We start from the raw sequence: 27782 nt of genomic DNA on the forward strand, positions 1-27782 counted from the left end.
CTTGAGAGGTTGGTTCTTTACCCCCTAGGCCACACGGTATTGAAAAACAAATGCCAAAGATTTGTACGAAAAATACTTAAAGAAACGTCAATCGCTTAATCGGTATCCAACTCGATTCCGAAGTAAATCTGTATAGATTACAATCGATACATCGATTTTATCGTACGCATGAACTGTGATCGTGACTCGAATCGAGATATATTTAGATTCATATTTGTTATTACTTTTTTTTAACCTGAAATGGCTTTGTGGGTTTAACCCTTAAGCAATCAGAGTACAGTCTGGAAGTTGGTGATTGATACACCCGTGCATCGGAGAGTACGTAAATGTCGGTCCTGCTTGTGATCTCTCTCCGGTGGTGTCGGATTGTCGTCCCATCGGGTTATGAGAGTGAAGAAATAGTGAGTGCACCTGTGTCCAAGCAAATGTGCCTGCACTATAATATGTCCTGCGCAGCTGGCTGATCTCCTTATGTAAGAACAGTCCTGGCCGATCGATTAGATATTGCAATAATAAATGTATTTTAAGTATTAGCTTGGTTTCAAACTTTCTTAACTCCCAGCATACCGACTATCAAAAATACTTAGGCATACCTTTAAAAACCAAAAAAATCAGTCGGTTCTCTCAAAGGGTGGTTGTAACCTGTGACTTTGACTCCTAAATGGTGATGATAAATGATTCGGTGTCACTTGGTACATTGTACCACACACAGCGTTTGACGGTTAACGGGTGGTACAAGTTATAGGCATTTTGTACCATTTCATAAGCCTATATGGGTTAGTCATTTTGAACGTATATTTGTATGTATAATTTTATATGTGTTTATTGAATTTTCATATGCTTGGGCAGTGCTAGACAAAGTTATTTCCCCATTTGTAATATAAAACAGATGTTTACTTTTGAGAAAACTGACGTTTATGTTGTCGGTAAACTTGAGCGTAGGTAATTTGTATTTTGATTTGTTTGTTTGTTTGTAATGGATAAACTCAAAAACTTCTGGACTGATTTGCAAAATTCTGATACGGTTAGGAAGCTACACTCTTCCCGAGTAACATAGGCTATATTTTATCCCGGTACGGGCTGTAGTTCCCACGGGACGCGGGTGAAACCGCGAGAAAACGGCTAGTATCTTCTAACTTAGACCACACACTTCACTGAGTAACCCAGACAGTATCGACTCAAATGCGCATCAATCATTATTGACAAAAAAATAAATAAATGATCCGACAAATTGTTGAAACTTTTGTAAATATGTGTTTTTAATTGTTTTTGACTACTGGTTAGATTGTTCTTATTGGTTAAAATTAAGCTTTTCAAAAGATTAGTTTCCCGAGCAGAGCCGCGTTTCAAAGAAATTACTCAGGGTACGTTTTGAATTCTTGCTGCCGACTGGAACTGTTGACCGCACATGCCGCGACTGCATGAAGTCGGCCGCAGCTGCAGTACTGGTTTGTATATATTTACAAGAAACCGTTTTGGATCGAAGCGGCAGCAGCACGTGCAGTCGCCCTCAGATATCTCACATCTGACACCGATAACTGTTTTCGAATTGTTTTTGATTTTGTCCGCTTATCATTACATAGTTTAAAACACAGTCGCTATCTCTGTCCCTTTACCCCTACGTATGCTTAAATCTTTAAAACTACGCAACCGATTTTCATGCGGTTTTTTTAATAGACAGAGTGATTAAAGAGGAAGGTTAATGTGTATAATAACATCCATTAAATAGTGGAAAAATACTGTTATCCCGAGCGAAGATGGAGCGGGTCACTAGTCCTACTAATATTTTCTACTAATTTCCTACTAACATTATAGATGTGAAAGTTTGTGAGAATGTATGGATGTATGTTTGATATTCTTTTACGAAAAAACGGCTAGACCGATTTGGTTGAAATTTGGTATGTAAAAAGGTCATTATCACTCTGGATTAACACACAGGCTACTTTTTATCAACACACCACGCGGGCGAAGTCGCTGGCGACCGCTAATATGGTACAAAACGCCCACATACCTGGTTATGGTAATGCGCAAGAGGATGATGCGGCACGTGCCGCATGGCTGGGTGCAGCATCTCGGAGCCGGTGCCGCTGCTGCTGCCTTCTATCGCCTGCACGAGGAATGAGGAGTTTAGAAGGTCAGAAGAGTGGAATTGTGACTTAACGGTAGTGGGCGCCCAAGTGTCGTCATCATCATCAGCCCTTTTTACCGTCTCACTGCTGGGCTACGGTCTACTGTCACACAGAGAAGGATTGAGCATTAATCACTTAGTGGACGCTCAAGTAGCTATGTGACTGGTAGGTGTAGTAGATATCTAGTTTACAAATAGAAAGTCACTCAAGAGGATATGTGATTTACAACCATTGAGCGCCCAAGGGTAACCATAAGTATGTTTACCAGCAGAAGCGATAAGGTACAGTATTGGCTCGAAGCCTTTTTCGATTGCTATAGCTAAAAACTATGTATACTAACAGCCAGTTTCTTCATCAAAAGTTAAAGCCAAAGTAATGTCTAAAGTAAAAGTAACGGTCAAATTCAATTTTTCTATTAGTTTTGCTGTCACTTTAGCCTTGAAAAAACGAATTTGACCGTTACTTTTACTTTAGACATTACTTTAACTTTAACTTTTGATGAAGAAACTGGCCGTAAGTCACCAACTAGATTAGCACGCAGCATTGGTGTTGGGAGTGAGAAACTACTAGATAGAATTAAAAATTTCGAAACCAGCCTAGAAATCTATCGACTGGTGACAATAAAAAAGTAACACAAGTTCTTGTCCCTTTACTAAAATTAAGTTTGTTTAAAAATCATAGCTTGATACAATCAACTGGATTTCTCAAGAATCTGATTGCTTTACCAAATATTCACCAAACAGCCCCTTCAGCTAAACTCCCTTAAGTACCAACTCAGATCCCTCACCTCAGGCGGTTCATTCTTCGTATCAGCCTCGTCTCCGAGCTCGACCAGGCCTAGAGCTTCCTCTAGCAGGTCGAACCTAGACTCCTCACTGCTCACCAGCTCCCGAGGAAGATCGCCCTGGATCACGTATTCACCTGGAAGAGAGAAGTTCTTCATGAGATAGGTTTAAAGTGATTATTAGATGCACCTCGTCATTGTAATTATTTTTGTTTGCAGATATTTACGTAAGTTTCAAATCAATCTTTATTTTGTACATAAGACAGGTGGCTGGTACATAATAAATTGTCAACAACTATGTCTCGCACGTATGGCATATGTATATAGAAGTTTGACAGAGACAGAATGATAATTGAGCGGCGTTTAAGTATTCGGCTGCAAGAGGAAAAATTTTAGTAGGTATATCGGGTGTGTCGTTCACAATCACATTAAATTCTATCGCATACACTTTATGATATTCTATGGCGAATTGTAAAAAAAATAACCTAATCCATTTAGTGGTTTAGCCACAGGAGTCATTTTTCGTTTTTATAATTTACAACATCATGTGTAAAGCAGAGATAAAGTTAGGAGTATCGAATGTTTTGATCAGTTGACAGCTGTCAGTTTTCAAGGGAGAATTAGTTGTTTGTAATGACTGACTTTTATGGTGTTCTAATTTTCGCACATTTTTATTCTATTTACTTTGTTTGAAAAATTCATTTTTTTATTTTTACGTATTTTTCTTTTTTCTTTGTGCTAATGGACAAAGAAACCTATATGCTAGTGGACATATATTAACCAGTATATTAACGCATTTCATTTAATGTGATTATTAACGACACACCCGATATAAAAGATCTTCATCTATATAATAAAACAGATGCAAACGCGACTTTTATGTGCATTAATCACAAGAGTTATAATCCAATACACATAACAATATATTAGAATATATCACAAATAAAATAAATATTTGTCAGGCTGTACTTTGATACCTTTTTTCACACAGGTTTTTTAAAAAAGGGGTGAGAAATCACAGAAAAAATACATTAAACAATAACTCCCTAATTAAAAAACACAACCCTTCTTCCCACTCGGTTAAAACCCGCACAAACTCACACCACAAAAATCTCTTTCATTTACAACCCATTTTTGCAAAAACGTACACACCTTCAATAGAACAGAACTACTGTTCTTAAATTTCTGCAAATTACAAAAAGCAAGATCCCAGGAGACAGAAAAAAAATCTGCAAGAAGCTACTACCAGTGATTTTTACAAAAGACTTTCAAAAACTATAAATCATTGCTGACCACAGTCAAAAAAAGTAACCCTTTCAATGGTCAACGATAATCGGCTTAGTCTGCCGAAAGGGGTCTTAAAGACCGCCGCATAATTTATACATGGACGACGGTAGCCAAGGGTTGTTGTTAGAGCCTTTTTATCGTCCCACTGCTGGGCTGCGACCTCCTCTCACACGGAGAAGGATTGAGCATTAATCACCACGCTTGCTCAATGCGGGTTGGTGATTTCAGACTTTATAGTCCAGGTTTCCTCGAGATGTTTTCCTTCACCGTTTTATCAGCCATTGGTGGCTAAGATATGCTTATAAAGTACATACAAACTTAGAAAAGTTGCATTGGTACTTGCCTGACCTGGAATCGAACCCACACCCTCATACAAAAAGGGTTAAAAAGTTATAAATCATAATTTGTATATGTTTTTGTTTGAATAGTTTTATTCTAAGAATTTTCTGAGTGTTGTAAAACCGCTTCTGTGGTTGTGGTTGGCAATAGTTTTCAATTGAAGTTATTATTTAATATTTTGTGTGTTTGTTTAGAAGATTTACAGCTTAGAAACTTTTGTCTTTATTATGGTTTAGTAGGTGTTTGTGCACCCGCATCCCGTCGGTCGGCCCGTACTGGGAAATATATGTCCTTTATATCAGACTAGACTATGTATAACAACCATTTAAATTGGTTTAAGTAGTAGTCATCACGTGAAAGCTCGACATACAGGCAGTAGGTCAATATTAGTAAGGATTTCTATTTAAAAGTTTAGCCAGATTTGCAGCATATAACTTAAAACAAAGTAGTTAAAGTAAAAAATACTGGACCGCAATGCGGACCCGCTCACTTGAGTGTAGTTGCGTACTAGAAAAACTTAACTTGTCAAATTCATTCACAGCAACATTATCAAAATCAGATCATCAAATAAAGAGCCATTTTTCTATCTAACTTTGAATATTTTAATCATCAACTAATCTAATTTAAAACACCCTAATATTCATCACCCAATAAAATTAAAAACAACTACACGAAAAAAAAAAGAACTACCAAAACGAGCCCACAATTTGACACATTTCTAACAAAAACATTTAAACTAAATAACGGTGAACCACAGTAGCTATTGTCAAATACAATAAGACTTATATTAATCCTTCCTTTGTCTGATCCCTAACGCTTCCAAAAATCTATCTGTTGTTTGCTAACTGGAGATAGAATGACATTAGCCCGATACAATCATCATCTCCCGAGCCTTTGCCCAACTATGTTGAGGTCGGCTTCCAGTCTAACGGGATGCAGCTGAGTACCAGTGTGCTACAAGGAGCGACAGCCTATCTGATCTCCTCAATTCTGCTACCCGGGCAACCCAATACACCAGAATATTTGGGCAAAGGCTAGGGTATAAATAATATTTATTTGACTTATCTATATTGCTAAAACCCCCTTCGTAAGACTGGTTGTCAGACTTACTGGCTTCTGACTAACCGTAACGAACGACTGCCAAAGTTTTATGCTTACTAGAGATACAATTTTGTCATCAGTCCCATATAATTAAAGTCAACTTTTATCTCTGGCAGACGAAACCACAGATAGATAAAATATAGGGACGGAGATAAGACTTATTATAATCCTCTCTTTGTCTGGTCTCTAAGACCCCCGAAGTCAGTGGAGACATATTTTTTTTACCGTCGCTAGCCACGGGTTACTTTACTTGACATACCCGATTAGCAGCTTAGGGATTTAAAGTGTTAACTAATTGTATTAATATGTATTTTAAAGCTACTGGTGTTTTTTAATACTAATAAGCTTGACTTGTTTATATTTGTCGGCAGAAAAAACTACTTACAGGTTATTAAAAGTTCAATGACAATAATCCCTACTAATATTATAAATGCGAAAGCAACTGTCTGTCTGTCTGTTACGCTTTCACGTCTAAACCACTGAACTGATTTTAATAAAATTTGGTACAGAGGTAGAGTTAACCTTGAGAAAGAACATAGGATAGTTTTTATCCCGGACTTTTGAAGAGTTCTCTTGGAAACGAATACGATATAACCGAACTCGACGTGGGCGACGCCGCAGGCGGAAGCTAGTTTAGCTTATACATCAGATTACTTATCGGCTACTTTTTATCCATTTGCATTTGCCAAACACAGCTATGATACGATGTTCCATCATGAAGTGCCAGTTCATATCTTCCGGCTCCATCATCAGATCACTTCGATAGTACCATATTATTGTATTGTCATCAAAACTACGTACAGCTGTCAATTTTCATGACGCTACGATCCTTGGAAGATGGTTAAATTAGTAACCTTAGATTCCATCACATAGTTACATACCGGTCGACCTAATAAAAGCGCGTTAAAAAATATATATACCTACCTAACTTGCCTTCAAACCGAAAACAGGTAAAATCCCATACTAGTAGACCATAAAAAAACTATCTATTTATAATCAATATGTTCGTACCATGTCTAATTTCGTCCGGTCGTATAAAAAACACATGTTTTTAATTGTTTTCGGTCGCCATATTGGTCGGCCATCTTGTAACCTTCACGGCTCACCAATCGCGTGGCTTTACGAATGTTTTTAAAATTACCCATGTTAGGAATGGGTTTGCAATTTATAGGATAGGTATTTTTTTAAGTAGGTATAATAAGTTTAACTAAGTAAAGTAATGTTTTAATACATGAGAACATTTATACCACCTAATACTAGCTTTTACCAGCGGCTTCGCTCGCATTGAATTTATTAAATAAGTTTTTTTATTACATAAAAAGTATTCTATGTATATTCATTCTAGCACCTACTACCAAGAATATGTGTACAAAGTTTCATGATGGTCGATTAAGTAGTTTCTGCGTGAAAGCGTAGCAAACAAACGGATTTTCGCATCCAGTAGGATTATAAAGCTAAAGTTTTGTTTTTTGTTTGTACCCTAAAATGTGCCAAAACTATTGAACCGTTAGAAAAATTATATCACTGTTGGGGCGCTACACTGTTCCCGAGTAACATAGGCTATATTTTATCCCGGTACGGGCAGTAGTTCCCACGGACCGCGGGTGAAACCATAGAAAAATTACATAAGATTCCGACGAATTGAGAACCTACTCCTTTTCAGTAAATTAGTTAAAAATATCATCCTCATCCTCCGAGCCTTTTTTCCCAACTATGTTGGGGTCGGCTTCCAGTCTAACCGGATGTAGTTGAGTACCAGTGCTTTACAAGAAGCGACTGCCCTATCTGACCTCCTCAACCCAGTTACCCGGGCAACCCAATACCCTTGGTTAGACTGGTTATCAAGTTACTGGCTTCTGACTACCCGTAACGACTATCAAGGATGTTCAATAACAGCCGGGACCTACAGTTTAACGTGCCATCCGAAAGACAGTCAATGGTGTCTAAGATTTACTTAAATCTTTTCAGTAAATCGGTTAAAAATAGAAGTTGCAAATTTAGAAATAAACACTACCTACTAGAGACTGCCAAACTTCTAAAATAAAAATAAAAACTATTACATAACATTACAAAAAGCATTGTAGTAACCTTGGCAATGGCTGCGCCCGCGCCGATCGCGTCGAAAGTGAAGTGATCTATAGATCTATGATCCATGGATCATTGGCGTGTCGGTCAAACGTATTGTTGATTATTTCGGCACCGAGTGATTTGTCGCGATTTTTTTTATATATATTTTTGACTAGCTTTTGCCCGCAACTTCGTTCGCGTGGAATAGTGACTACCAGCAGATTTTTGATTTGACCAATAGATGGCGCTATATGTCCGGAATATTTTTTCTTTGTTATAAAAACTATCCTATGTCCTTTCTCAAGTTAAAAACTATGTCTGTACCAAATTTCACACAAATCGGTTCAGTAGTTTAGGCGTGAAGAAAAGACAGACAGAGTTGCTTTTGTAAGTTTATTTATAATATTAGTTTGTAAGTTTGCATGCTCCATGGATCATTGGCGTGTCGGTCAAACGTATTGTTGATTATTTCGGCATCGATTTGTCGCGATTCTTTTTGGTTTATTTTTGAGTTTGCGGAAGTTAGTGTTGTAGGTCTTAATTTTCGATTAGTTGCGGTTTGTTCTTGCGTGTGGGGTTTTGTTGTTGTTTTGGTGATAAAATTAGGTAGTGTAGTATTGATTTATTGCTTTGAGCTTTTAAAAAATAGTCACGTTAACTTCAGAATAAGAACTAATTTAGTCTGCTTTTTAAAAGCTCAAAGCAATACTACACGTATTGATTTATTGCTTTGAGCTTTTAAAAAATAGTCACGTTAACTTCAGAATAAGAACTAATTTAGTCTGCTTCTTGCATTAAACTTATATCCTATCCTACTTTACTTATATTTCTACTATCCTGGTCTACGTATGGATTGTCAAAAACTACAATCTAAATTATGATAAAACTTTGCAGTAGGCAATATAGCCCATATATGTCAGAATACATTGGTAACTTTTATCCGAATGCGGAAAGCAGTTACCGCTGGAAAGATGTTTATACCATTGAATAAATATAATCTCGATATTTCAATCTTAAGCAAATATTTGTCACTAAAAATTTTCACTTTATTTTGCTAAATAAAAACTACACTAAAATAGAAAGCGGCATTTTACCTCTCCTACCAAAACACCAAACACTTGAAAGCAGCATTTTATGGCCCCTCTGACGTAACTACGCATTCTAAGATGGCCGCTCCTACAAATAGATCCTTATTGCTCTAAATTGATGGAAATTGAAATAGATGAGAACAACACGGTCTACTATTGGTTGTGAGTAGAAATTGATGTCAATTTCAATTGATTTAGTTATTTCCAAGCTTTATTCTTTACAATTAAGAGTGGCGTGGTTAAAAGTACGGATGAAATCGCAGGAAAATGCGAGTATTATTAAACACTAGCCGTCGTACCACAAAAGGTTTTAAACGTCTGTTGAACACTTGTCTAAAAAAATGACAGATTATGAAGTTGAGGTAAGGTCCGTTTTGCAGACACACTTTTTTTAAGACAAGGGTTCAACAGATGTTTATGTTTTTGTAGTGAGGCTGTAGTTGTTTCTCTCGCGTTCCGTGGGAACTACTGCCCGTACCGGGATAAAATATAGCCTATGTTACTCGTGAAGAGTGTAGCGCCCCAACACTGAAAGAATTTTTCATATCGGTTCTACAGTTTCGCAGCCTTTAGGGTGCAAGCAAAAATATGTTTTCTCTTTATTGTATTAGTGAAGATTTTAATGATGATGTCCTCCTAGCCGATTATTGGCTACGGCGGCTGTTCTCATGTAAGGAGATTAGCCAACTACGCAGGACATATTATAGTGCACGAGCATTTGCGCAGACACAGGTGCACTCACTATTCCTTAACTCTCATAGCCCGATGGGACGGTAATCCGACACCACCGGAGAGAGATCAGGCGCAGGACCGACATTTACGTGCTCTCCGATGCACGGGTGTATCAATCACCAGCTTCCAGGCTCCGGGCTGCTTTGTGAGTCTTCTAAAACCCACAAAGCGATTTCGGCCCGACTCGGGAATCGAACCCGAGACCTCGTGCTTAGCAGCCGCACTTGCGACAGCTAGACCAACGAGGCAGTTAATAATGATTGTGTAGGGCTAGAGTTTTCTCATGACTTTCCCAATTTCTCATAAAGATTGTTATTCTTGATTAAGACTAATTCACTCAACATTTAAATCAGTATTTTTCATTGGTTTTTATCTTAACAAAAAATCTGTGTGAAAGTTGTAGGCACCTACCTACAATTTTATGGCCGCGAAGAACTATATAAAAATCACTTAAATTGTGGTTGTGTAAAAGCTTGGCTAGGTGTTTAGGTATAAGCTAAACTTATATAAAAAGAGGATTTTTCTTTTGTAGATCTACTGAAACGATTTCAAAAATTCTTTCACTGTTCAAAAGCCACACACTTCCGAGTAACATAGGCTATATTTTATCCTTTAAATATATTACAAAAACAAAAAATAATGAGAATTCCTTTTAAAGTCAGTTAAAAAGACAATTCGACTTTTTTATCGGCAACTCATTAAAGTAATATTGACAGATATACTCTCATAAATGATTCATAGCAGTTACGTATATAATTTATATTCTATATACAAGAAATAAGGAAAAACACAAAATTATACCTACATACTAAGAGTATCGAATCAAATGACCGCAACGAGAAACCATATCGACGCTACTTCTATCTCTTTCACCCACGCTCCTCAATTAATTCAAAAATTGAAACAAAAACGTTGCGCAAGAGTGGGATAGCAGTATGTCAGTTGTTTCCACTCGAAATTGGAATGTGGAACCGGTTGATGCATGATTCGATTTTTAAATTTAAAAGTTTTGTGGTTCAAGAAGGAAATGCTATTGGAGTTTGTTGTCTATGGTTGAGAAAAAAACTGGTTTTGTCCATAGTACTTAGTAGTAAATTGAGTCATCTTTGATTTCTAGTTTCTTTTTCAAATTAAATATTATCTACTTATGTTAAAACTAGCCGTCTTCACGCAGTTTCATTCGCCTCCTGTAGGAATAGGAACTATTGCCCGTACTCGGGTGAAATATATTCGGAGATACTGTAGCTTTTCAACAAACTATTCGGTTCAGTAGCTTCGGAGCCTACCCTAGGGCCTAAAGGTACAAACAAACTACAAACAGAAAATGTTTCCTCTTCATTACATTATAATATAGTTCACAAACCTAAAGAGAACCTATTTGCTTTCTTGAAAGCGACAATCAATGGATTTGTCCCAAATCTAGCTTAACTAGCTAAGGCTATAAAGTTACATAATTTTTGTTCCACCAGAAACCACAGGCAGAAGCAAGTTAACCAATTTCTATATAAAAACTGTACTATGGGTTTCCCTATTGTTTTAAAGAAGCTTGAGAAATAGTTCGTTTCATCTAGATAAGAGTTTTATATAACGACGTCAAGGCGGGGCTTGGAAAGCAATTTATATGCAAATACTTTTTATACCTACTAGCTTATTTCGTTGGTGTTGCTCGTATCGGATATAAAACTTTGCTAGTTATACATACGGGCATTGGATGATAAATATTCTATAGGTATTTTTATTACCTACACATCTGAGAAGGCAACACAGGAAAGATTTTTGAGAAAGCCTGGGTAAGACCCGATCGATCGACTCATGCGCCCTTTATTTAGCCACAAACTCCAAGCCTAATATTTTTATGCATGCAATTTTTTTATAACTAACTAGCTTGCGCCCTCGGTTTCACCCACGTCCCGTAGCCGGATGGTGACAAAAACTATCCTAAAACCTCCCGGGTCTAAGTTACCTCCCCTCTAATTTTCAGCCAAATCGGTCAAGCCGTTTTCATGTTATGTCGTGACAACGGAAAGCGGGTTTCATTTTTATATATATAGACTAAAGACTAATAGGCTAGATGTTTGTTCTTCTTTCACGCAAAAACTACCAAGGGAACAACATACACGGGCCCATCAGGGCCAATGCCTGCCGGGGCTGCGGGATTGTTCGCGCTCATTACCGCGGCGCTGGTACATAAAGGGCTTAAGAAGGAACATGGTGGGGTTTAGTCAGTAAGAGTCTGACACTCCACTTCCACAGCGGGAGGGGTCGTTTGATAATTTACTACAAAACAGGACCAACATATAAGCTACTCTTTGCCTACATAGCTAGCTGGCTAAAAACAGTCAGAATATAATAAAAAAAACTAATTAACAATATACAAAGCTACAAAAAAATCTTCACTATACAAGAGGCCTGTCTGTATGCTTCAACGTGCGCTCGCAGTTGGATATCGCATCACACGCCGTGACCCCTGTAGAGAGGTTGTGTTCACACCCTATTTCGTTTTGTAGGTAAAATGTACCTTTATGTATCTGTGTTTGGTGTAAAGGGATAAAGTTAATTCAAACTGTATTAAATAAATACATTTTGGTATTCTAAAAGCTTTGAAAATACCTAGTGAATTGATTTGAAAAATTATTTCGCGGTTGGTAAACTACACTATTTTCGGGTATTTTATCCGGGCACGGCAAGTAGGTTTCAAGGGGCACGATTGAAACCATGGGATATCATTTGCAATAGCTGTTTTTTACAAGATGTACCTCATTCTTGAACGAACATCCGAATTGAGAATTCCCACTTGTTTTGAAAGACACTTAAGAACAACATAGAGTAGGTAAATAGGTATTTTTGTTCTAGCAAAGAGACTCATTATAATATCTTAACGTAATTTTCATGGATCCTGTCACCCAAAACTCAAGTCCAGTCTCCTAACACTACAAAATTACATTTCGGAAAACCAAAAAAAAGTGACTCCCTTCCACTCCACGCCTACACTCAATTTTCAATACCAAACCAGTCTCCATTTTTAGGGTTCCGTACCCAAAGGGTAAAACCCCTATTGTTTTCGCTCCTCTGTCCGTCCGTCCGTCTGACTGTCACCAGGCTGTATCTTATGAACCGTGATAGTCAGAGAGTTGAAATTTTCACAGATGATGTATTTCTGTTGCCACTATAACAAAAAATATTGAAAACTAGAACAAAATAAATATTTTGGGAACTCCCATACAACAAACGTGATTTTTTGTCCGTTTTATAAATATTGGTGCGGAACCCTTCGTGCGCGATTCAGACTCGCACTTGGCCGGTTTTATTTTTTTCGAAACGGTTTTTTCAAAACCTTGTCCCTTGCCTTTTCAATTTAGGAACGTGTGGGCTGTTCTCATTTCAAAAGTCGTGTCGATATTTTTTTTCTTGTTTCGATTTTCGAATAAGAATCGGTCGGAGAGTATTTTAGAGGTTGTATTACGATTCGATAGTTTTTTTTTTATGTAAAGAATCGATTTTAATTATGATTGTGATCATCATCATCATCATCATCCCAGCCATAGGACGTCCACTGCTGAACATAGGCCTCCCCCTTTGATCTCCACAGATACCTGTTGGAAGCGACCTGCATCCAGCGTCTTCCGGCGACCTTTATAAGGTCGTCTGATGATTGTGATATGTTTTTGCATTTGGATGTGCAACACTGCAAGCATATAGGTACCTATATGGTTGAAGTAGGTATAAAATCTGCACCTACTAATATTATAAAGTAGCAGAATTCATTACTTCGGTTAAACGCGCTAATCTGAGAAAATATAGTGCAGACAAATAATTAGAACCGAGGCTACTGCTGCATAGTAGATATTAACTTTTCCAGAGAGGAGGACTTTCCACACATAGATACAAAGTAATGTTCTTCTCATATATGAACTACCTAAGTATATTAAAATACCATCTAGTGGTTTGGTGTGAAAGAGTTGCAGGCATACATACCCAAAAACACCCTTGCCACCTTTATAAAAGTAGTTGTAAGAAATAAGTTTTCTAACAGGTAAATACGATTAAAGGCCAGTTTCTTCATCAAAAGTTAAAGTTAAAGTAATGTCTAAAGTCAAAGTAACGGTCAAATTCGTTTTTTCAAGGCTAAAGTGACAGCAAAACTAATAGAAAAATTGAATTTTACCGTTACTTTTACTTTAGACATTACTTTAGCCATAACTTTAACTTTAACTTTTGATGAAGAAACTGGCCGTAAATCCTCTAAGGTAGGGCACGCCACCATCGTGGCGGTAAGTCCCCTCTTTGAGGAGTGGCTCGGGAGGAGTCACGGCGCCCTCACGTACCGCATGACGCAGGTCCTCACCGGACACGGTTGTTTCGGGAGGTACCTGCACCGCATCGGTCGTGAGGAGGCGCCCGGGTGTCACCATTGTGCGGACAGCCCCGAGGACACGGTGGACCACACAGTCCAGGTGTGCCCCGCATGGGAGGGGCACCGCCGGGTCCTCGTTGAGGCTTTGGGCGGCGGCGACCTCTCGCGTCCGGCCCTGGTTCAGGCCATGGTCCGGGGCGAGAGGGAATGGGATGCCGTCGCCTCCTTCTGCGAAGCGGTCATGCTCGAGAAGGAGGAGGCGGAACGCCAGAGAGTTCGCACCTCTCATCCCGGCCGCCGCGCTGGACCAGGTAGACACCATGGGCGCCGGGTGTCGCGAGATGACTCCCGGCCACCGTAGGCGTGGGTCTGTGGGCGGTGAGTTCGGGTGGCTCATCGTCCCTCTGTCTTTCTAGACGACAGACCCGTGTCGACGGCGCGCGTTGTTCCACGCGCTCCTCAAAGAGATGTCAGCAACCCCAGCGGGGCCCAGCAGGGCCAAGGCCTGCCGGGGCTGCGGGTTGTTCGAAAGAGATACCGCGGCCCTGGTACATAAAAGGCCTATGACGGAACACGACGATTTTAGTCAGTAAGAGTCTGACACTCCCTCACCGGGAGGGGTCATTTGATGATTTTACGTCGATAAAAAAAAAAAAAAAAAAAAAAAAAAAAAAAAAAAAAAAAAAAAAAAAAAATCCTCTAAGGTAAACTTTCGACTTTAACCAAGAAAGAAATTGCCTCAAGATATAAATAAAACCGCATGCAACAGCTAGTCTATACATATTCTGTTGTATTTAAATCGATCACACCCAAGGGACAAGTTATACTTATTTATTTTTCTTCGAAATAAGCTGGAACGATTGATTTTAGATCTTTGCAAAGGCCGATAAAAATATTGTGACATGTCGTTTGATGGATCGGTGATATTGTAGCTACTGTGTTATAATACACTAACTTAAGATTTTACAAATTGTATGGAAAACTAGCTCCTGTGTGCGGTTTCACCCGCGTCCCAGGAGAACTAGTCCTGTTACCCGGCTATCGTTTGAACATCTTTGGCAGTCATTACGGGCAATCAGAAACCAGTATGTCTTTCACCAGTCTAACCAAAAGGTATTAGGTTGCCCGGGTAACTGAGTTAGGAAGGTCAGATAGGCAGTTGCTCCTTATATAACACTGGTACCTATTCAGCTGCATCCGGTTAGTCTGGAAGCCGACACCAACATAGTTGGGAAAAGGCTCGGGAGATGACACACCGAAATATTTAACACACCTTCATATCCAGGCACAAAGTAGGCTATTACTGAAGAACAGTAATAAAAACAAGAGCGTAAGGTAGTGTCAGACTCTTACTGACTACAACGCATCATGTTCCTTCTTAAGCCCTTTGTGTACCCGAGCCACGCGTACTCTCGTCAATTTCATTTCATCGTCGGCGGACATTGTGCAAGAGGTTTCTTTGAATTCAATCAATCTTTCCAATTTTTATCCTTGAAAAGGAATATAATTGTAGGTACAGTTTTATTATCTCTTGGAATTCTAACTCTATTTCAACTCTAACTAACACCTAGATGACTACTGAAGTTTTGCCCGCATACCGAAAAAAACTATATACGTACTTAAGATACCGGCATACAAAATTATCCTAAGTCTTACTGATTGTTTTATTATGGGTCCTCTCCAGCAAGACTTTTAATTGATCAAACATTTTTTACATACAAACAGAATATCTTTGCCATTCTAAGGTTGTGTGGAAGAGATCTTAGCTCTAGATCGCTCTTAGCGATAAGACCGCCCATTATGTCACCAACTTTAATTAGATCTAAGATCAGAAATGAAATAATTGGTTTACCTATATATCTATGTACGTATCTATTTTCGTATGATAAGAGGCAGAGAATCTTCGTCGGCCATTTTATGTTACAGATCAAAAGAATAATCATATACTTTTTTATCGACTTATGGTTTTGTGAAAATGGATTAAAAAATGTAATGAGAAGGGATGAAACACATGCTTCAATGAATTTCTTAAGTCTGAATATGGATAGATAGAGAGAGGCAGACCGAAGAAAAAAAGGATAGATTGCCTAAAGGACATGAATAAAAAGGGATTGAATATTAGTATGACGGCTGACAGAGACGAATGGAAACGGAAAACATATCGGTACAACCACAAATAAATTGGAAACTGGGCAGTCGCTCCACGAAGCACACAGGTATTCAGCCGGTTAGACTGGAAGCGACTCCGACAGTTACAGTTACAGCCTTTTTATCGTCCCACTGTTCGGCACAGGCCTCCTCTCACACGGAGGAGGATTGAGCCCGACATAGTTGGGAAAAGGCTCGGCAGATTATGATGATGAGGGCAGTAAGAAGTTTGAACTGATTGGCTAATCTAATGTCAGTGTTCTTAAGCCCGCCTGACGGACTCTGACGTGGAATTGTGACAATGATATCAAGGTAACATTTGAGAACGGCTTAACCAGCAAGGGAAAAACTAATAATAAATTATTCAACTTTGAAAATGTGCGAACAGATTCAGGTAGGTTTATAGAGGTTCTCATTTGGATTCAAAATATTAAAAGGCGGGTTTGTAGGTTACAATAACATTAATAGTTAATATTTTTATGAAAGTATCACATAAATACTATTGCACTCGTTTCCTTATATCCTTATATCGTTTCGTATACTTGAGCAGCAAGTATCAGTCATAGATTTGAGTACTATTCATAATTTACACGCCATTTGCATTAAAATCTAACATAGTTACCGAACACTCATTCTAAAAGATACCTATCAATAAATTAATCCAATAAATAACTAAAACATACCTCAAAAAACGAATTCCTTCACACTTTATTTTTATCAACACAAAAAATTACGAAAAAGTTTTCACCACATTACACTATGGTCAAAAAAAATTGCAATCACCGATGACCGAGCAATGATTTTCACTTTTTAATCGGGGCACAGGACAGTTCTCCTTGCAGGCTTCACTCTATAATGGTCCTACTATTGTCCCTTGAGTCAAACTGGGCTTTTTTGCGATTTTTAATCATACTGAAACGATATTCCTATGAAATATTTGTAAAGTTACTATTAAAGGACCAGATTTTTAATGCTTTTTAAAAACTACAGAGATGCGACCTACCTATGGGAAGTCTGACGCCAGTCTAACCAAGGGGTATTGGGTTGCCCGGGTAACTGGGTTGAAGGAGTCAGATAGGGCAGTCGCTCCTTGTAAAGCACTGGTACTCAGCTACATCCGGTTAGACTGGAAGCTGACCCCAACATAGTTGGGGAAAAAGGCTCGGAGGATGATGCGACCGACCTATGGTCATGTACCTATATGGTTGACGCCATTTTACAACGATCTAACATAGCTATCGTACATTTACTTATTCTAGACATATGAAAAGATTAATCCAATTGAAAACTAAAACATACCTCTAAAACACTTCCTTCACACTAAAATCACAAAAAGATCACCAGAAAGTTTCCGAAAAATCACCAAAAAGTTTTCACCTCACGGACACTATGGTCAAAAAAAAATTGCAATCACCGATGACCAAGCAATGATTTTCACTTTTTAATCGGGGCACAGGACACTTCTCCTTGCAGGCTTCACTCTATAATGGTCCTACTATTGTCCCTTGAGTCAAACTGGGCTTTTTTTGCCTCATTGTCTGAGCCAACCGGGCTTCAACGAGGCCTGTAGGCGGAGTCTCACAAAGCCCACAAAGCTAGCTATCTCTGTTCTTCTTATAGATGTTTGTACGAGTAAGAAAGAGATGGATATAGTTTTATGTGTTGCGTTTGGTAAAGGATCTTTGATGTAGATAGGTATGTTCGCGTGTAGGTATATTTTCTTTGGTTAGGTTTTTAATTCGAGTTTTCTCGTGTTGGGTTTGATGTTGAATGCTTTGGGTTTCGTTGTTTCTGTATTTTGTTTAAGAAAGTGTAGATTTAAAGCTAGAAAGTTGATTTATCGAAAAAAACAATGTAGGTAGGTATTATTATGTGTATTTTTATAGCTACATCATTTTCATAAATTAATTGTTATATGTCTTTAATAATTGGTTTTACATTGCGAAAGTACCTAAGTCCTGTCTGGCACTGTCACTTTCAAGAAAAACCTACAGCATTGATTTAGAATGTTTGATTGACATATAAGGTACTCTAATTTTTATCCGGGAGCGGAAAGTTTATATATAATTAACAAAATAAAATTAACTATAACATATCTATGTGATATCCAAGGATTTTTTATTATTTCTTTTGACAAAAAGGTATTTTACAGTGAAAACTTGATAAAGAACAGATACATTACTTAATAGAATTTATTTCGAGTTTAAGGTTTTTTTTTGCATTTACCAATATTTTTTTTATCACATTAAATCCATACCTAACTGAATTTACCATAAAAAAAGAAACAGTATCAAATCAAATCTCCGTACCGCGATTACACTGAGACACAACCACAAAAAAACTTAATTAAAATCTACTACGGGTCTACAGACGAATTTGATATTGTTATTTTTTTTTTACCTTCAGTTGCATATACATCCCAACTATGTTACTATGTACCATATATATATATGTAGGTATAATATCAAGTCAAATAATACAACAAAGTCGTTTGAAACTGAAGTCTGTGTTTGCGTAAAATTACAATAATCATCATCATCATCATCTCAGCCATAGGACGTACACTGCTGAACATAGGCCTCCCCCTTAGATCTCCACAGATACCTGTTGGAGGCGACCTGCATCCAGCGTCTTCAAAATTACAATAGATTTTTTTTATGGGATTTTTACCAATCGACAGCACTCGAATGCACTATAATATGTCCTGCGTAGCTGGCTGATCTCCTTATATGAGAACAGCCGCCAGTGGCTAAAATCGGCCTTGAACGTCATGAAAGCTGAAGAATTAGTTTGTGTGTAAGTTGGCATTTATTTCAGAAACTACTGGCCGATTTGAAAAATTATTTCAGTGTTACATGGTCCATTTCGCTAGGAAGTTTAGGTACCTATAGGCTACTTTTTTATCCAGATGGGCGACACCAGGGAAATATCTAGAGATTCATAAAAATCGAGTTTCAGGAACTTTTTTTTGGCAAATTATTGTTATTATTTAAAGTCTAGTTTATCTATCGTTTACAAGGCTAACACTTTCACTATACCAGATAAATTCACGTCATGGTGATGTCACAAAATGGCTGCCGGCTTAGAGCATTCAACTAACTGGACACGCTTTCGACGTGCCTTGCTCTCTGGCAAAGGTTGAAAAGCGCCTCTCATCTATATAGTTATCGGCACAGATATTGAGCTCTCGGCGGAAGAGTGGGGATCGCTTTGCGCACTGTACACCTAAGGCAATAAACCAATAAATCACTTCTGCGCAGGTGAAGGTCAGGTCTCAATATCCGTGCCGATGATTATACCAACAATACTGATGATGATGTTCTCTTAGCCGATTATCGGCTACGGCGGTTGTCCTCATGTATGGAAATCAGCCAACTGTGCAGGACATCTTATAGTTCAGGCACATTTGCTTGGACACAGGTGCACTCACTATTCCTTCACTCTCATAGCGCGATGGGACGGGGTATAATGTGATAAAGAGGATATTTTCATATATTTTTGTTTGTACCCTAAAGTCTCCGAAACCACAGAACCGAATTGGTAAGTTGCACAAAAGAAAAGTACACTCTTCCCGAGTAATATAAACTATATTTTATCCTGATACAGAAAGGAATTTCGGGAAGCGGGTAAACCCGCGTTTGGCTTGTAGCCGTCTTACCACAAAAACTTTTTAACGTCAGTTTAAGACTTGTCTAAAAAAATGTCAAATTATGACGTTGACATAAGGTTCATTTTGGAGCCACATTTTTTTTAGACAAGTGAAAAACAGTTGTTAAAGTTGTTGTAGTAAGGCCATAGGTATTTATGTATGTTTGGTTGCACAGTTTTTGATGCCATTTTCAGCATAGTATTTGTCAGACGTAGGAGAAGGTTTCAGGTAAGTTGAAGTCGGTTTTTTTGTACTTAAAATTTTTTAGCATAAAGGTGCGTGCTAGCTTCGGTTCCTGTTGGTTATGTGCTCTAAGTCAGCCAGTCATCACCTATCAGCTTTTTCAAGTAACAGTACATTTTAAAGTGTTTATTTACTTTTTATTTTGAGAGGTGCTCGTGGCTAAGTTACAGCTGTAGTCGATCATAAGGTTAAGCAACACTTGGCGCGGTTGATCTGTGGATGGGTGACTTTCTGTGTCATTACAAGGCATTGGTGGGTCCCAGCTGTCATTTTTACATCTTTGGCAGTCGTTACGGGTAATCAGAAGCCAGTAAGTCTGACAACTAGTCTTACCAAGGGGGTTTTAGCGACAGTTTAGTCAGATAGTCCAGCCTTATCCCAACTATGTTGGGGTCGGCTTCCAGTCTAACCAGATGCAGCTGAGTACCAGTGTGCCACAAGGAGCGACTGCCTATCTGATCTCCTCAACCCAGTTACCAGTACGCCTTATTAACACGTTTTAAGAAGTCTAAACCAACAATTGAAGACTACTACAAATAAACCGGCCAAGTGCGAGTCGGACTCGCGCACCGAGGGTTCCGTACAAATCCTGGTTAGATAAAAAGTGAGTCTCGCGCCAACCGTTCAGTTTAGAACAATCATAGTTATGGTAATTTCGTGAGAGTCAAAATAGCTAATATTTTTTATTTTATAATATAACTAAAATAGTAGGCCAGTACCTTGTAAAAGTTATTTTATTAAAGTTATTTATATACAACATTTTATAGTCATCATTCAGAAATCTGATTGAAAATAACTAATTATGTCTTAAAGGTCATTGGGCATATCTGACCCGCTTTGTAAAAAGTGGCGGACATGAATCAAAGTAGTTTTAAATCGTGGAGAATGGTATGACGTTTCTTTGAATGTCCAGGATCGTTTGAAAAATATAATAGACAAGCAGTTTCAGAGGATTTTACAGGTTGCAATGCTAGTTTTTATTGTTAAAGACTTTTCATAAAGAAAGGATCTGGAAACCCTGAGTAATCGAGGGCAACTCTTGAATATTGTAGTCACGCATCGAGTCAAAACCAGACATGTGAGTGTATTTTTGAGGGTACTTGTAAACAGTGAAGGTTTGGAGCTGATTTGATTATGGAGACTACAGAGAGTCGAGGGAACTCCTGAACGGTATGTTGCAACTACCACGTGTTTGGGCTTATTTTATTCGTATTGGCGAAGACTTTCCACATAGATAGGTTTAACTGCCATTGTGGGATCGATAGCAAAGATCAGATATAGTTATGGGAACTCCTTTACAATTTATAACGTAACCTTGTGTTGGAGCTTATTTTATTTTAGGTGATGAGAATTCACTACTAATGGGATCTATTATTTTTTTAAACATGCATAGAGTTCTCTCGACTTTCTCACGTCTCCATCATCAGGTAAGCTCTAAACTTTCACTGTTTGATAGTATCACCAGACATACATCTGAGAATCAAGTTTTAATCCTATGCATGCCTACAATTTTTTATAGTTGCCCTCGATTTCTCAGGATTTCCATCATCAGATCCTGACCTGATGACAATGGAAATAAACGGCGAGTATACTCTTTCACTACAAAGAAATGATTTCTCAAATCCGTCAAATTTGGTCGTTTAAATTCCCCATTGAAATGAGGAAAATATTTGATGTTTACACCTGATTTTCTCTAGATTCTCACGGTTCACATAGATGCGACTAATGCCATAGTAAATCAGAGCCTTTATCATTATACTGTGCTATATTTCGTTCGTATCCGCCGTGGGTATGGTTTTCATACTAAGGTGCCCAATGACCTTTGAATGATTTAAAATTTTTCATAGTTTAGTGGCAATTATATTTAAGAAGTGTTTGATATGAATTTCAACTTTAATATCTCTACGCGTTCATGTAAAAAAGGGTAGTTAGTAAGTTTATAATTATTAAAAAAATATTTTATGTCGTGTAAGCAAAAATAATATTTTAATATTTTATGTAACTTCAAATTTATCATTTTCGCAATTTTTCCTTTATCTGTACTATATAACGCTGCTTCGTGGCGAATTTCAAGATTCTGAGTTCACGGGAAGTACCTTGTAGGTTTTGATTCCCTAGCGTGTGACAGAAATTCGTCTAAGGTGTCGGTATAACTGCTGTATCTTTTGATCGCGTTAACTTAGAAGTTTGTTTTTTTCACTGCCTAAAGGGACAATAGACTTAGGTATTTGGTATAAATTTCAATTTGATACCTTTATTCGTTCGTGAGAAATAAGGTAGTAAGTTTCATTTTATTAAAATATATTTTTTTATATTATATAACTAAAAAAATGAGATTTTCGTAATTTTTCCTATATTTGCATTATATGACAATACTTCATGCCAAATTTCAAGACTCTGAGTTTACGGGAAGTACCCTGTAGGTTTTGATTCCTTTGCGAGTGTCGAGAATTTGTTGAAAATATCGACATAATCGGTTGTATCTTTTGATTGGCTTGGCTTAGAAGCTTGATATTTTCACAGCTTAAAGGGACAACAGACCTGAGCATTTCATGTGAATTTCATCTTGATACGTCCACGCGTTCTTGAGATAAAGGGTCTTGACAGACAGACAGACAGACAGACAGACAGACAGACAGACAGACAGACGGACAACAAAGTGATCCTATAAGGGTTCCGTTTTTTCCTTTTGAGGTACGGAACCCTAAAAATGGCGGAATCGATTGCAATAAAACTTAGGTAGCACAGAGACTGACTGAATTTGATTTTTTTTTTTACAAAAATTCGTTACCAAAGAGTTGGTATACGCAAAACGCTCTAAAATTAAAAAGCAAACGACCGGAACGGTAGTGTCTATGGCCAGTCACGGTGACGTCACGTCCGCCGCGTCATAACGTATCAGCAGGTTTGCTTTGATACATTTTGTACTAATTCATGTTTGTTTATTGGTGTTTTTGAAGGTGAAAGTGAGTTTGGGAATTTAAAGAGAGCTCTCACGACCGTTTCAATATTCTATCTATCTGTTGTTTAGATTATTAGATTGTATACAAATGTACATATCAAACAATGTTTAAGGTTCTTCTAACCTAACAGACAGACATGTGTTGCTGGGGAGTTTGTTCCACCACTTCTTCTTCCCAGCAAAAACACATAGGAAGTGGTGAAAGGCGGGCGTTTTGGGGGCTGTCTTTGGTTTTTGACGTTCGAAAAGTGCTGATTTATTAGCCTAATTTGAATAAACGTTTTTGAGTTTGAGTTTGAGTTTCCGCGGTTTCACCCGTCCCGGTTCGTCCCGAGATAACTGCTTCCCGTAGCCGGATGATGACAAAAGCCTTGTTTGTCCTTCTCCCAAGTCTAAGCTACCTGACCATCTAATTTTCAGTTTAAAGTGATCAGCCCATTCTTAAGCTATAAGTAGTGTAACTAACACGAATTTCTTTTATATAGATCCATTCATCATTATTGATTTGCGATTACCTTATTTTAATGCAGGCTAAATGCGATTTTTTGATTAACGTAGCTGCAACGTATAGACACCAACTTCTAGAGCGATGCACCTTAAAAAAATATTCCGTGGCTTTTCAGCGTTTTTCCAAGGCAATCTTGTTGTGAAAACTAACAAATATTTAAGTTGAAATGTAAAAATGTCATTTGAATTGCTAATATATATTCTACACAAGTATACTATACTTGATCAAAACATTACATATTCTCGATTAAAAAAAATCATTTCATTGTTAAACAGGACATTTTTCGAGGCAGGCATTCCGTTTTACGGTACGTCAAAATTACAAAAAAAAAATCGTCAATGCGAACACTAAAACTCAAAATTTCAAATTGTCTCCTAACCGCACAATTAGCAGTTAGAAGCATGCATAATTAACAACTCTTTAAACCCATTTAGTTTAAACTTTTAACCAAAAAAACTACTGTTAACACCTCAGTTTAAAAAAAAGGGTTTAACACGACTTTTTCTCAGTTAAAATTTGTAAGGACTCTTTCAGTAGCCATTAGAAAAAAAAGTTGTCTATGCTCTTAAGATAAAGGTTGTCAATTTTGAGGTGGTAACAACAAAAAATGTTGTCTTTGGTCTCAAATTGGTTTAGAGATAAAGTATAAAGATAATGGAACGATTTAGATTTTCGGTGGAGATATTTTTTGGAAGTTAAGCTCAATATCGAGGTTTTGATTTGGATGGGTGTTAAACAGAAGTAAATTATAATACCTATGGAAAATGAGTGTTATTAATTATTAATAGATATTTGATACTATTAAAGAAAAGTTTTTAAGGGATGTTGTATATATATGTTACGTTAGTGACTCTCACGAAAAAACTATAGAATACATTTTGATGAACCTTGGCAATAATATAGCTTATACATCAGAATTATATACAGGCTACTTTTTATCTATGTGCGGTTAGTAGTTCCCTCGGGAAGCAGGTGATTACGGGAAGCAAGTATTTTCTAGAATCATTAATAATATTATTCATATGATTCTAAAATCTTTTGTCACAATTTCATGACAAACTGGTTAAACCAAATTCAAGTAAATATGTAATAAAAACTTCAAGCAATTCGGTACCAATACTATCTAGCTAAAATCAACTTATTTTCAACCACAAAAACGGTCAAAAACCACATTAAAACCCAGCTTTTTACCACAAAAAAATAAAACGAATATCTATCCATACCTTCTAAGCTACCTACACATTTTTACCCCCTAACCAGGGCACTATTGTTTCAAAAAACCCAACCATTGAAAAATATACTGTATTACTACGTTCTTAGAGTTGAATTCCTATACTTTTACGTGCTCACTTACGCCCTTTCGCTCCGAGTCAAACATTATTGATTAGCAACCGCGCCGACCAATCAGAGGGCTCGGTTTAACAAAATGGCGGCAGGGTAGAAGCCCTTAGGAGTATTACATTTGTAATTTATTACGCATTGTTTGGGGCACATTAATCTTTTCTCTGAGATATTAATGGTTATGATGTTTTTATTTTAATGAAAACGCTTTTCCGTGCGCCATTTTGATTTTTAGTATCGAGTTTTAGTTTTGTTTTCGTTGAAAATAAGTCGTGATGGACTGGGTTGAGGAGGTCAGATAGGCAGTCGCTCCTTGTGGCACACTGGTACTCAGCTGCATCCAGTTAGACTGGAAGCCGACTCCAACATAGTTGGGAAAAAGGTTCGGGAGATGAAGCCTTGATGGGCTAGTGTGTGAAGAACCAACCTCTCGAGTATGAGTGTGTTCGATTCCAGGTCAGACAAGTACCAATGCAGCATTACTAAGTTTGTATGTACTTTCTAAGTATATCTTGGACACCAATGACTATGTTTCGGAAGGCACGTTAAACTGTAGGTCCCAGCTGTCATTGAACATCATTGGCAGTCATTACTGGCAGTCAGAAGCCAGTAAGTCTGACAACAGTCTTACCTACGAGTATCGGATTGCCTAGTGACTTGAGGAGGTTAGATATAATGGCACACTGGTACTCAGCTACATACAGTTAAACTGGAAGCCGACCCCAACATAGTTGGGAAAACGCTAGGCAGATGATGACAACAAAAACAGGACATATTTTTTAATTCTTTTAAGGTCAATGACTGTCCTATTTAGATGACTTGACATTAAAAAAAAATAGTAGGTACCTATATAGTTACTTCATATTCTGTCTTATCATGATGTTCAAGCAATTTTGTAGTTATATAGAAGGTTTAGTAAAAAATGGGTTAACGAAAGTGTAGTTAATATAAAATGGGTGAGTATTGTCATCTTTCTAGTAGTAAAGACTAGCTTTTTCTCCCGCTGAAGTAACATCCTCCCGGGATAAAATATAGCCGATGTTACATCAGAGCATCGGAGAGCGCGTAAATGTCGGTCCTGCTTGTGATCTCTCTCCGGTGGTGTCGGATTGTCGTCCCATCGCGCTATGAGAGTGAAGGAATAGTGAGTGCACCTGTGTCCAAGCAAATGTGCCCAAACTATAATATGTCCTGCGCAGCTGGCTGATCTCCTTATATGAGAACAGCCGCTGTGGCTTATAAACCGTCAGTTGCACCATCCTCCGAGCCTTTTTCCCAACTATGTTGGGGTCGGCTTCCAGTCTAACCGGATTCAGCTGAGTACCAGTACTTGTTGACAAAGAAAGTGTCAGCAATAGATTTAAAGATGTTTTAACTTAAATGGAGCTTTGTGCAACTGACGGAATATCGGCTAGGAATACATCATCATCATTTTATCTAGTTACAGGAAGCCGTTTTTAAAATGAAATGAAATGAAATCGTTTATTTTGCAAGTTGGACATTAAATCACTTTTACACGTCATTTTTAAGAACGCTGAGGCCGGCATTTCCTAATGACTGATCCCTGAGAAGAAATGCCGAAACAAACTCAAGGGTCATAGTCTCTTTTAAAGTAAAAATGTAGTAATACCTGGAAATATCTAGTATTAAACACATTTCTGAACACAGAACACAAAATGCTTTTACTTGATTGAAAAATCAACCCCAACTTCAAGACACAATATATTGTAAGTATATATCACATAGAAAGTTTTATTCAAAAGAGTACATAAGCATCACGCATGCGCGTTGCACTATTGTACTGCAGTGATTAATGTTAGAGGGGTAGGCAGACGTCTCAATTCCCTTGAGCATACATCATTAATAATACTATAGTGTAGTTCAAAATGTTCGAATGTGTAAGAGAGGCTTAGTATAGCGGTTGTCAAAGTAGTTTGTGAGGCTGACGTGGTTTAACCGACTTTGGAAAAAAGAGGGTTGTGAGAACTTGAATGCTTGGAATGCAATACGAAAACTGATACAGAAAATTATTTTTACAAAAAAATAAAACAGACTCCTAAATCTGAGAACCGCATGAAAATCGCTTCAGCCCAACGTGCATAAACATCCCTTCTTCTTCAATTTAAGAGCCCAGCTCTTGTCGGTGCAGCTCCTTCCATTTACGCCTATCTAGCGCCAACTCCTGAACTTCCTTATACGTCACAACATTCACCTTCTTTTTAATTTACTTCATGTAGCTGTACCTTGGACGACCCCTTCCCCTCTTTCCTTCGACTTTCCCTTCCACGATGTTTTTTATGAAATCGTCGTGACGTATAAGGTGTCCTATCATTTTTCCTCTCCTGTTCTCTATGCTATGTAATAGTTGTCTTCTACTCCCTATTCTATTTAGTACTTCTTCATTGCTAATTCTAAACATCCCTACTAATTATAAATGCGAAAGTAACTCTGTCTGTCTGTTACGCTTTCACGTCTAAACCACTGAACTGATTTTAATAAAATTGGGTACAGAGATATAGTTGACTTTGAGAAAGAACATAGGATAGTTTTTATCCCGGACGTTTGAAGAGTTCTCTTGGAAACGCGATATAACCGAACTTGTCGCGAGCGAAGCCGCGGGCGGAAGGTAGGGCATTACAAAGCTGAAGAGTTTGTTCATTTCAATGAGCTTACTTCAGGAACCACTAGACCTATTTGAAATATTCTTTCAGTGTTAGGTAGCCCATTTGAAGGCCATAGGCTAGTTTTTGTCCGGGTGCGCAGAGTAAATCCAGCGAGACACGGTTGAAACAACAGGTAAAAGCTAGTCTATACTAATAGATATAATAAAGAGGAAACCCTTCTTTACACAGGACACTACTGAACCGATATAAAAAAAGATTTCACTATTAGAAAACTACACTCTTCCCGAGTAACATAGGCTATATACAATACCGGTACAGACGTTAGTTCCCGTAAAACCGCGGAATGAAGACAGTAAGAGTACAAAACCTTGACAACTAACTTTAATAACGACAAGACCATTTGATTAAAACATCCTATCCTAACAA

At 37.8% G+C, this 27782-nt stretch overlaps 1 protein-coding gene across 10 annotated transcripts in view; it reads right to left on the reverse strand.

Annotated features, from left to right (window-relative positions):
* LOC124644436 (segmentation protein cap'n'collar-like) overlaps positions 1-27782 on the reverse strand; it is a 176371-nt gene that overhangs the window by 54031 nt on the left and 94558 nt on the right. For all 10 annotated transcript variants that reach the window (XM_047183784.1, XM_047183786.1, XM_047183785.1 and 7 more), the window contains exons 6-7: positions 2917-3050; positions 2012-2107 (exon numbers count right to left, since the gene is read on the reverse strand). In XM_047183784.1, coding sequence (XP_047039740.1) covers positions 2012-2107; positions 2917-3050 — 230 coding nt within the window. The remainder of the gene's footprint in view (positions 1-2011; positions 2108-2916; positions 3051-27782) is intronic.

The sequence above is a fragment of the Helicoverpa zea genome, chromosome 30 (genome assembly GCF_022581195.2).
Source record: "Helicoverpa zea isolate HzStark_Cry1AcR chromosome 30, ilHelZeax1.1, whole genome shotgun sequence".
Classification (NCBI taxonomy): Eukaryota; Metazoa; Arthropoda; class Insecta; order Lepidoptera; family Noctuidae; genus Helicoverpa; species Helicoverpa zea.